Source organism: Arachis hypogaea, chromosome 19 (genome assembly GCF_003086295.3).
Source record: "Arachis hypogaea cultivar Tifrunner chromosome 19, arahy.Tifrunner.gnm2.J5K5, whole genome shotgun sequence".
Lineage (NCBI taxonomy): Eukaryota > Viridiplantae > Streptophyta > Magnoliopsida > Fabales > Fabaceae > Arachis > Arachis hypogaea.
In genome coordinates this window covers 114,926,281-114,936,774 of record NC_092054.1, presented here as the reverse complement: position 1 = coordinate 114,936,774, position 10,494 = coordinate 114,926,281, and the positions used below count along the sequence as shown (strand labels likewise).

Genomic DNA, 10,494 nt, shown 5'->3' with positions numbered 1-10,494 from the left:
AAATATAATAATAAAAAGTATAATTATAAAAAATTAACAAGCATAATAAAAAAAATAAAAAATAAATTATGTCCCTTGTTAGTGTCTCTGTGTCCTTCCTGTTAGGATGGACACAAAATACACTAATTCAGTGTCTCTGAACATAATGTCTTTGTTTATATCTCATCTGTCAAATACGATTTTGTATCTATGTGTCCTTGTCTTAATGTTCTGTCTCTGTAAACAAACGCAACCTATGATACTAGTTATATCTGTGACAGTTTGAGTTCCACAGGTATGTTTATATGCACATATTTAATGTAGTAGAGACTTTTAATTGCTTGAATTGAATATGAAACATAGTCAATGGCTCCTGAGTCAATGACCCAAGAGTTGTGGCTAATGGCATGAGAAATGCAATACATTGGCTACATGGTAATGTAATGGTTTGATTATGACTTTGCTGTTGCGATTTTTGCTTCTCTAAAAATGCCAATAATGCCAACTTTTGGTCTGCAGAAAATATTATCTTAAAGTCATTCTGAACTTCCTGAGGTACATTGTTGATTTCTTCATCTTGCTCATTAGTAATTATATTGTTCATTATACTTCCCCATTTCTAGCTCTCATATGGTGTGAAAGACCATTTTTTTGTAATATGTGTCCTCTGTATGACCATTTTTGTTACAAAAAACATATTGCTTGTATCATTGAGTTCTGCCTTCTTTTCCATATGAGGTTCTACCACCTCTATCCCATCTCATATTCTGGCTTGCTTAGGGTTCATAGTAAAATTTGACTTTGCACCTGTACTGGCCATCTAAGTTTTACATTCAATTGGTTCTACATTCTATTTTTTTTTTGCTGCAGAAGTAATAAGAAGGCAACATCAACATGGGAAAGCAGCTTCATGTGCATTACTTGTGATCTTACAACAGCATATTGATTACTGAGGCCTCTCAACAGTCTTACCACACACATATTTTATTTGTACTTCCTCACAATTTCAAGTCCAGACCTCTTCAACACATAACTTGCATGTTGGTACGGGAGAAAAATGATCAATTCTTCCCAGAATTCCTTCAATTTGTTGAAGTATGCAGTGATGCTCAAATCACCTTGCTTGGTCGCAAACAACTCTTCTTGCAACTCAATTATTCAAATCATCCTACCAATATCTGTGCTTTAAAGTTCCATATGTCAGCAGCAATGTTTATCTACATGACACTTCTTGCTATCTCATCCTGCTCGGCCGCTCTGCTTAACGTCGGGTTAGCGAACTAAGTCTGTCAAATCTCTTTTTTTATAAATTATTAAATATTAAACAATATATATAATTTCACAACCATTTCAATAAATTTATAATTTCTAAAGACATAAAAAAATTATAATTTCTAAATTCACAAATATTAAAGTATTTATCATTAGAAATATGTAATAAACATAATCATAAACCAAGTTTTTAAAACAAAATAATAAAACTAACATTGTCCAAAGCAAAACAAATAATTGTCCAAAACATATAATTAAACATTTTCAAGTTTATAATCAATTAAATATAAAACATAATCTAAAATATAATTTAAAACATCTTTAATTATCATCTTCATCCTCTTGTAGATCAATAACATTATAGAAATTTTTAAAAAAATGGCCCTGACAAAAAAATTCCTGGCCCGGTGGAAAAGTCCATCCTGCCCGCCGAAGCCCACCAAAGTTCATGGATTAGGCGGTACGAGTTAGACAAATTTTTTAAATTTACCGGATTCAAATTTTTAGTCCAATCCGTCTTTTTCGATGAATTATGCAGACCGGCCCAGCAAATTTTGGCCCGTTTGCTACCCCTAATGCCAACCATCAAAAGTTAAAAAAATAAAGGTAATATGTACCCAAAAAAAAAAATAAAGGTAACAAAGATCAATCTTATTATCAAGGTTGTGAGAACCAGACCGGTCAATAAACCGGTGAGGTCACTGGTTCAATGGTTCACTGGTTCGATCGAGTTCAACCGGGTTTAACCGGTTTAATTAAATATTAAATAAAATTATTAAAAAATCTAAAAATAATTTTAAATATATAAATTCAATAATTTCTAACTTAATAAAATTTAAAATTTCACATAATAAATTATCCATAACTTAATATTAGAGGTTCATAAATAACTTCAAACATCAAAGTTTATAATTAAACAACTTCATAGATCATTAAGGAAGAGAAATATAGTGATACTAAAAATTTGAAAAGTGCCACGTTCAATTCTTAAGTAGCAAGTTTAAAAACAGAACAATTTCTAGAAATTTGAGCAGCAAGTAGCAGCAAAATACAAGCACATGAATCCAAAAATTGTAATTAACATGAGAAAAGCATGGATTGCATGTACAGAGGCAGCATCAAAACTTAATTTCACAAGTACAGTTCAGCAGGACAACAGGTAGAATCAGGTCACATGAAACAGAAACAGCACAGCAATGATCACACCAACATCATTCAGTAAACAAGCAGTATTAAGCCATGTTGGATAATCAAGAACGGAGCAATTATCAGGCCTAGAATCCTCTAACCACAACCTAGCTACCTAACAGTATATATATCTATCTAACTTAACAAACAGAATTAATCAGCAATCTAACTAAAATTAACAACAGAATTAATAAAAGAAAGTAAAGAAATAGAGCAGGAAGCAGGGATGAGGCAGGGGACCTGGAATGTAGCAGAGACAGATTGGAAAATGGAAAGGGGAAGAAGAGCAGAAGTAGTGCCGCCCAGAGTTGGTGGTGGCGGCGCAGAGAGCGGCGGAACGATGCAGGGCAAAGAGATTCAACTTCTCTCTGTGGCAGTGACGAGAGCTGGGGGGGTGCAGAAAATCATGAACAAATAACCTCAGCAAATCAAAAATCAAAATCAATTCATCATGAACAAATAACCTCAGAAAATCAAAAACCAAAATAATGAAGCAGCAAACAAATTCATCATGAACAAATAACCTCAGCAAATAAAAAAACAAAATCAAGCACAGAAAATCAAAATCAGAAGGCAGCAAATAAATCAAAATCGCAAACAAATAAATCATAAAAACAAGCACAGAAAATCAGAAGGAGGCGAGCTCATAAATCAAAATCAGAAGGCAGTAAATAAATCAAGAACAGAATATTACCGGGGGCGAGTAACGGCGACGAAAGAGGACGCGGTGTCGGCGACGACCAACGAGTAGGCGAGCTCGGCGACGACCAAGGAGGAGGCGAGCTCGGCGACGACGAAAGAGGAGGCGAGCTCGGTGACGAAGCAGGGCGCGGTGGTGGTTGCAATGGTCAACGTCGTCGCTGCTGCGGCTGCGGGATGCGGCGGCGATGGCGGTGGGCTGCTCGATTGGTGGTGGTGGGCTGGTGGCAGGCTGATGTCTATGAGACTACGAAGAGGGCTGATGGCTATGGGTGCTGAACTGCTTGGGTGATTTCTGGAAACTGATTAGGATTTAGGGCTTCGTTTACGTTTAGGTGTTTTCTTTCTTTTTTTTTAAAAGAGCCAAAACGACGCCGTTTAGCATTTCAACTTTCAAATCAAAAACCGCTAAAAAACTGGACGGTTCTCCCGGTTTACCAGTTAACTGTCGATTTGACCAATTTTTTACCAATTTTTGTCAGACGGTTTCTGACCTTACTCGGACCGACTAAGTGACCAGTTCCTGGTTAATCCGATTAAACCGGCCGGTCCGGTTCGATTTTCAGAACCATGCTTATTATACAAAGATCTAAAATAAAAGATTGTAAATGACGTGGGTCGCCACGCTGTCGGCACAATTTAAGATTCCTACGCTGTTCTCTTCCCTGGAAAAGAAAAAACACTACACAAGCACACGACAAAATCGTGAATTGGTGCACGCAAAATAGGAAATTTGGGGTTCCTTCCGTCTGGATTCCAATTCCGTCGACCAATTCCGATTCTATTCGCAATCTCCTTGGAACCGGTTTCAGGTTTGATCGATTTCTTCGTTCTTTCTTTTCCCGCACTTTTATCGATACCCATACCCTTGACATTGATTTGATCCAACGGAAGTTGGGTTCTTTTTTGGTTGAAATTTAGATTTTTAGATACCCTTTTCTCTCAAAGTTAATGGGATTTCATTGGAATAGCTAATTGGTTTGCGTGATTATTGATTAAGTGATTAATCTGAAGAAGATGGGGGCAATGGCATCGCGGTTCTGGTTCATGTTGTTCCCTGCAAAGGAGTATAAGATTGTTGTTGTTGGTTTGGATAATGCTGGGAAGACCACTACCCTTTACAAGTTGCATCTTGGTGAGGTTGTCACTACCAACCCTACTGTTGGTAGCAATGTTGAAGAGGTTGTCTACAAAAACATTCGATTCGAGGTGCCTTTCACTTACTTAACCTTCTTTCATCAATTCACACCATTCACTTTGTTTTAATGTGCTTATCTTGCTTCAATGCTTCCCTTTCATGTAGCTGTTGTTTACTTATTTAGTATTGTTGGTGATTGGGTAGGGGTTTGTGTATCTGTATAAATGTTTCTTCTCAGTCTTTCATTTGATAGAACATATACAGCAAAAAGCCTTATAAATATTTTACATTTTCTGGGTGGGATTGAGTGGGGGTAGTATGCTACACTAGAAGCCTTATTTAGAGTTGGTTAGATATAGTTACCAGTTGTTACTCACTTTTCTCGTCGTCAGTAAAATTCACTTCTAGTTTTTTGTTTTTTATATTGAAAATCTTGTTCTGGAGATAGTTGGATGAAACATGTGTACTGAAGATAGTTCTTGACGAAATTTGTGGATATTAATCAGTTTTCATGTGTTATTTCTCTGTTTTCTAAGACTGTTTTGGATACTCTTAAGTCTTATGTCTCAAAATATCAAATCACCATTTTTGGCCTACTAAATTGAATGCTGGGTGTTTCTGTTTGTGTGGGAATGATCTCCTCTCAATAGTTTACATACAAAAGAGGGTCATCCTTGCATGGATACAAAAGGTATTAGCCAAGAATCAAGATGGAAAAAAAAAAGCTTACTTAGCTATAACAGTGCATGCCAATCTCTGAATATTCGCTAAAGAAACATTTCATGAGCACTGAAGTGATCCCAAATTAAATCAACAGTTGAAAAGGAAGACATCTCCTTATGGCTTAAAACTATGTTTCTACTTCTATTCTTTTGGTTTTGTAAAGGCTGACAGTTTCAACCTTCGTTTGAGTTCTTGCTAATTATTTTTCAAATTTGTCCTGTATTCCTGGTGACAATTTTACATTGTGCATATTTTCATGAAGTTAGCATGTTGTAAAACAGTTCCAAGCTTTGCCACTGTACATGTTGACCGTATTACTCACTCTGTTTTCTTCATTTCAGGTTTGGGATCTAGGCGGACAAGAAAGACTCCGGACATCATGGGCAACATATTATCGAGGAACACATGCTGTGATTGCGGTGATAGATAGTAGCGATAGAGCAAGGATCTCTATTATGAAGGATGAACTTTTCAGGTTGCTGGGGCACGACGAATTGCAGCACTCAGTCATCCTCGTCTTTGCCAATAAACAAGATATCAAGGATGCCATGACACCTGCTGAGATCACCGATGCGCTATCTCTTCACAGCATCAAGGATCATGATTGGCATATACAAGCGTGTTGTGCCCTCACTGGAGAAGGGTTGTATGATGGTCTCGGATGGATTGCCGGGCGAGTAACCGGCAAGGCACCATCATGATTGTAGGATTTGCGGGAGTCTTTTCAACGAGATGCATTTTTCATGTACTGAATTGATGTGATTACTGATCAGTTACAAAAGTATATGTATCATTTATACCTTGAAGAGTCGACCATTCAAGCCAAACAAGTGTCTTTGGATTAGTTATGAAAGATTATTCAATAGTTGACTATATATGTATACAATATACTTGAAATTTTAAAATCGATTATGATAGAATTTGTTTTATGTTTGGATGTTAAATAGCTAGAATACTTTAAAAAAAAAAAACGTACTCTCTTTTTTACTTTATTTTATTTTATTTTTTGAAGCTAGAAGGAGAAAATTCCTTGATGGACTTTTATCATGGTCAGTTAAAGTACAATGATCCATACCAATTCTTTATCTAATGTCATTATATGGTTGCAAAATTATACAAATACACCTTCAAATGCCTATTCTAAAATTACACAAATTACAATTTAAATTTCTATTCCAAAATAACACAAATTACAAAACTATCAAGCTTCTTCAATTCTCCGGATTCAACATTATGTGGGTCAATACCACCATCTTGGAAGTTTTGTTCAACTAGGTCCTTTGTAGCTGCAACAGGTTGATGCTGGAATTGAGTATGCAATGAAACTAAATCATGCTCCTTTTGCACATGCAACAATGTACAGAGTCAGATGGAGGAAGCATCATGACTAGTCTGTAAAATACATTACTACATTGCTGTCATTCACCTGAGATGTTGGTTACTATTTCCTTACTGCTGTTAGGCTTTCTTCTTTACACTTAGACAGAGATCCACCCAAATGAAGAGGCAAGTATTGGAATAATAAAGCAAAGTGGAGATTGGGAATCAACATTTGCAATTTATTTATAATTGTCATTACTAAACCCTAAAACCTAAACACACATGCACAAAACAATGTCAGTTGGACAACTTGATCATGCCGAACTTGTTTTGAGAACTACCAACCCTGGACTTGTAACCCTATAAATTATGCAGCATGGCATAATAGAACAAAGGATCACATTAGAGTGAGAAAATCACCATAATTGACCAATTTTTTTTACCTAAACCAGATTTACTCGATTCTGGTTTTAATATAACATCTTATCCAAATAATCTTAATCTTCAACTTTAATTATAAAACCTAACAAACGCTGTTTGGTCTGCCAGTCTGCAAGGACCAAGTTTGGATTAAGAACAAACTAAGCATCATACACAACAAATTTCCACTAGTTTCAAATAATGCAAAATTAAGACGATCTATTAATAAATTAACAATATTACCAGAAACGCCAAGAAACCTCTAAGTATGATTTTGAATGTTATAAAAGGTATTAGCTAATTATTAGCTAGTTATAATTATTGGCAATGGCAACCATTGTTAAACCAAACTAGATTTTTTCAAAATTAAGGTGGTGGGAAGCACCATTCCTGCTGCACCATTGTTAAATATGGCTTATTTCTGTGTACTCTTGTCTATTTCTATATACTCTTGGAGACGATGATAATAATTGCCAACTTGCCATTGACCGCCGGCGGTATTGTCCAATATTCAACTTTCCAATTTTTTTTTCTCACCCAGTCTGATATTTATGGAGGGTGCGACGAACTCTAACTAAATGCCAAAAAAAAATGAAAATTAAAGTTTGATTACTTTTTTTTTGATAAAATAATGATTTCTTTTAATTTAAAGTAGAAAAAAAAAATCCATAATTTGACCCTTAACAAAGAGAAAAGAGAAAGAAGAAAAATATAATATATATTTGTTACAAGGCAAGTCTGCAAACAAAAGTTTTGTATAATTCAATTGTGTTATTGATAACAAATATAATAAAAAACAAGGATTGAAGAAAAGAAAGTAAAAGAAGCTAGACTACTGAAATTCCATCTCCTCATCCAAAGCAAACAATTCAGTTTGAGAAATCCTCCTCTGTAGCAGCCTTGAGAACAGAGAAATCAAAGCGGTTGGCATAAGGATCCCAGTGGAAACCAACCTCATGGCCGGACTTGAGAGACCTTCTTTTGACAAAGTCTTTAATCCAATTGGCCATGAAGACATAGCTTCTAGAAGAACCCCATCTCTTGAACACAAGACTGTGCATTGACTGTGTGTCAACGTCCCATATCTCGACCTCCATTCCTTCTTTCTGGTTCTCGTCGTACCCCAACACCGCTGCCACCAGCGGCTCCGCCATCTCCTTCGGAAGCAACAGCCTACTCAAGCTCCCCACGTCGCTGCTGTTCAGCACCTTCTTCAGCTTCCATGGATCGTCATACATCATTAGCTCAGTTGAACATCCCCATGAAAACGACGGTTTCTTGTTTTCTTCCCTTTTTCTCTTCTTGATTCTCTCCAAACATGAAGAGGTTTGTTCACGACATGCATCCACCGCCATTGATAAGCAAGTGAAAGAATCATAATTTTCTTGATCACAAGAATCGCATTCCGCTCCACTTCTCAATCTCAAATGCAAGCAGCAACTCTTTCTCTTCTTTATCATCATTCTTGGATTATAATTATCACTTTGCATTTCTTATTTGAAAGAACCCATACTCTCCTATATATACTAATTTTAAGGAAGTCAAGTTTCAAGTACCATTTCATTTATCATTCATATCTAAATCTTTTAATCAGTTATATCATTTATCTAAGTAATGATATCAATCATTTAATATCTTATCTTTTTTTAAAATGAATACATCTTTTGAGTTTTATCAAAGATAAATTTTTTCTGTTAAGAGGTTTCAGTTTCCCGTTTTTGCTTTTGGGGTCTTCGACCCTCCTTTCTCTGAAAAAAAAAAAAAAATTATTTATATTGAAACACAATTAAACATATTCATTGAATTAAAAAATTTCTTTTGATTTTTTGTTTATTTTATCTTATTTTATAATTATCAGTTTATTAAAATTAATACCATATTATGAAAAATGTGTAAGAAAATTTTATTACGTTTTATATAAAAATTTGATTATTCAACTATGATAGATTTAATCATTCTATTTGATTATCCTGGTAATTAGTAATTTTATTAAAAAATATATAAAATAATATGTATAATATATTTAAATACATGATGTCAAATTTGGTAATTATTTTTGTGTTTCTAAAATATTTTTTCTGTTTTTTTAATTAAAAACAAAAAACAAAAATAAATGTAAATACTATTTGAATCCGTTTAAAATTCAAAAAGAAAAAGAAAATTCATCTTCAACTCTTATAGTTATATATGCGGTAATATTTGTTCAAAGAAACTTACTTTTCATATCTCTTATTTTTTTGATGTTTAATTTATTTCAATTATCCTATGGTATTTTAGATTCACATATTTATTTTCGTAAAATTTTTCAATGTCTCTCGTGTTAAAATTTAATGGTTTTATTCTAAAAATTTGATTACAAGTAGACTTTTGCAGACTTCAAATATACATAAATACGTGCCAATGCGTAAAACTCGGGTTCGAGTCTTCTATCTTTGGTAAAAAAAAAAAAAAATACATAAATACGTAATATATATAAATACATGACTAATTTGATAATTGATATTTATCAAATATTTGTGTAAATCAAAATACATATTTTTGCAGACTTTTTTATTGTATTTTAATTGGTATAAATATGCTATTTTTCATAATTATCTTAATAATATACCACTTGCAAATTAAGATTCCTATAAAAATAATGAGAAAGGTTTACAAACAAGTTAAAAGGATTTTTCCCTAATAATTGTCTTTCTCCTTGTAGTTGAACATTAAGTCAATTATATTGCAAATAGAACTGTCTTCTACATGCCTAAAACGGGGAACAAAAAGGACATCTGTATTGTATATACATTTCCCCTTGCTTTCCTGAATTATCTTTTATCTTTCTAATTTACAGAATTTCCATAATAAAACTATGTTAGATGTTACTTATTTTACAGTTTTACTAACTATCATCCAAAGTAAGTCACTGTTACTCTTCGCCATTCCTGTCAAATACTACTCAACAGGCTGTGGTTGACTGCTACCACCATCACCAGTCTGTTCCGAGTATGCCAAAATAATGAGCAAACCATCAGACCAAACAACTATTTTGTACTGCTTTCGAACTTGGTGACCTCTAACATGAGCCTGTAAAAGAAGAAGCAAGTCAAATGAGGAAGCAAATAAACTGAATTGATGAAATGCTAATGCAAACTGACCAACCCGACACCGAGGACAGAGGCAGTAAGAATTGACTCTGCAAGGCAAATCAAGGAAATGCCTAATACTAAATGAAATAACAGTATGTTACATTTAAAGAAAAGCTACAGCCATCACAACAATTTGAGGGTTGTATATAAAGAAGCATATACTATGGAGAAACGAAAGGAAAGAATTGTAAAAACTCAAAAAAAAATAAAAAAATAAAAAAATAAAAAATAAAAAATCACCTACAAGACAAGCATGACCTTGCTGCTAGTAAAATACATTCTATGTGCACAAGTACCTGAACTTTTACAATGCGGTTGCATATTCTCGAAAAATCTTTTCTTCCCTTCCACCCGCGGTATCTCTTTTGAATCTTTAAAGCTGCAGAATGCAGATAATCCTCAAAATGACCCATCTTCTGAACCTTGTTCAAAGAATCAGCAACTTGGTCAAGTGCATCTTCAGAAATATCACTGCTATTCTTGGCTAGTTGTCTTTGACAGAATGATCTTGCTCTAAAGGCTGCTTAGATTGAAGCAGCAGCATAAGCTGATTTTTGAAAAGCAGCGAGCGACTCTCTTAGATAGCACTGCTCATCCATTGTCATCTTTGATGAATCAGTATCA

At 34.3% G+C, this 10,494-nt stretch overlaps 2 protein-coding genes and 1 long non-coding RNA gene across 5 annotated transcripts; 1 reads left to right on the top strand and 2 right to left on the bottom strand.

Moving 5' to 3' along the window:
- Window positions 1-298: 298 nt before the first annotated feature.
- LOC140181855 (uncharacterized) lies at window positions 299-3,465 on the bottom strand. Of its 3 annotated transcripts, none has more exons than XR_011877425.1 (3): window positions 3,134-3,465; window positions 2,680-2,825; window positions 299-1,276 (listed from the first exon to the last, which is right to left on the bottom strand). It is a non-coding gene; the product is annotated as an uncharacterized lncRNA (long non-coding RNA). The 3 variants fall into 3 exon arrangements; XR_011877424.1 differs by having other exon boundaries at window positions 299-1,265; XR_011877426.1 differs by having other exon boundaries at window positions 299-1,236; window positions 3,134-3,453.
- Window positions 3,466-3,742: 277 nt separating this feature from the next.
- LOC112775514 (uncharacterized) lies at window positions 3,743-5,928 on the top strand. The gene is made up of 3 exons (XM_025819170.3): window positions 3,743-3,950; window positions 4,139-4,347; window positions 5,341-5,928. Exons 2-3 carry the CDS (start codon window positions 4,156-4,158, stop codon window positions 5,698-5,700), a joined length of 552 nt encoding a protein of 183 aa, XP_025674955.1. The 5' UTR covers window positions 3,743-3,950; window positions 4,139-4,155; the 3' UTR covers window positions 5,701-5,928.
- A 1,518-nt stretch (window positions 5,929-7,446) lies between these two features.
- LOC112777666 (B3 domain-containing protein At2g33720-like) lies at window positions 7,447-8,325 on the bottom strand. Its single transcript, XM_025822064.2, has one exon. It carries the CDS (start codon window positions 8,227-8,229, stop codon window positions 7,609-7,611), a length of 621 nt encoding a protein of 206 aa, XP_025677849.1. The 5' UTR covers window positions 8,230-8,325; the 3' UTR covers window positions 7,447-7,608.
- Between the last annotated feature and the right edge of the window lie 2,169 nt (window positions 8,326-10,494).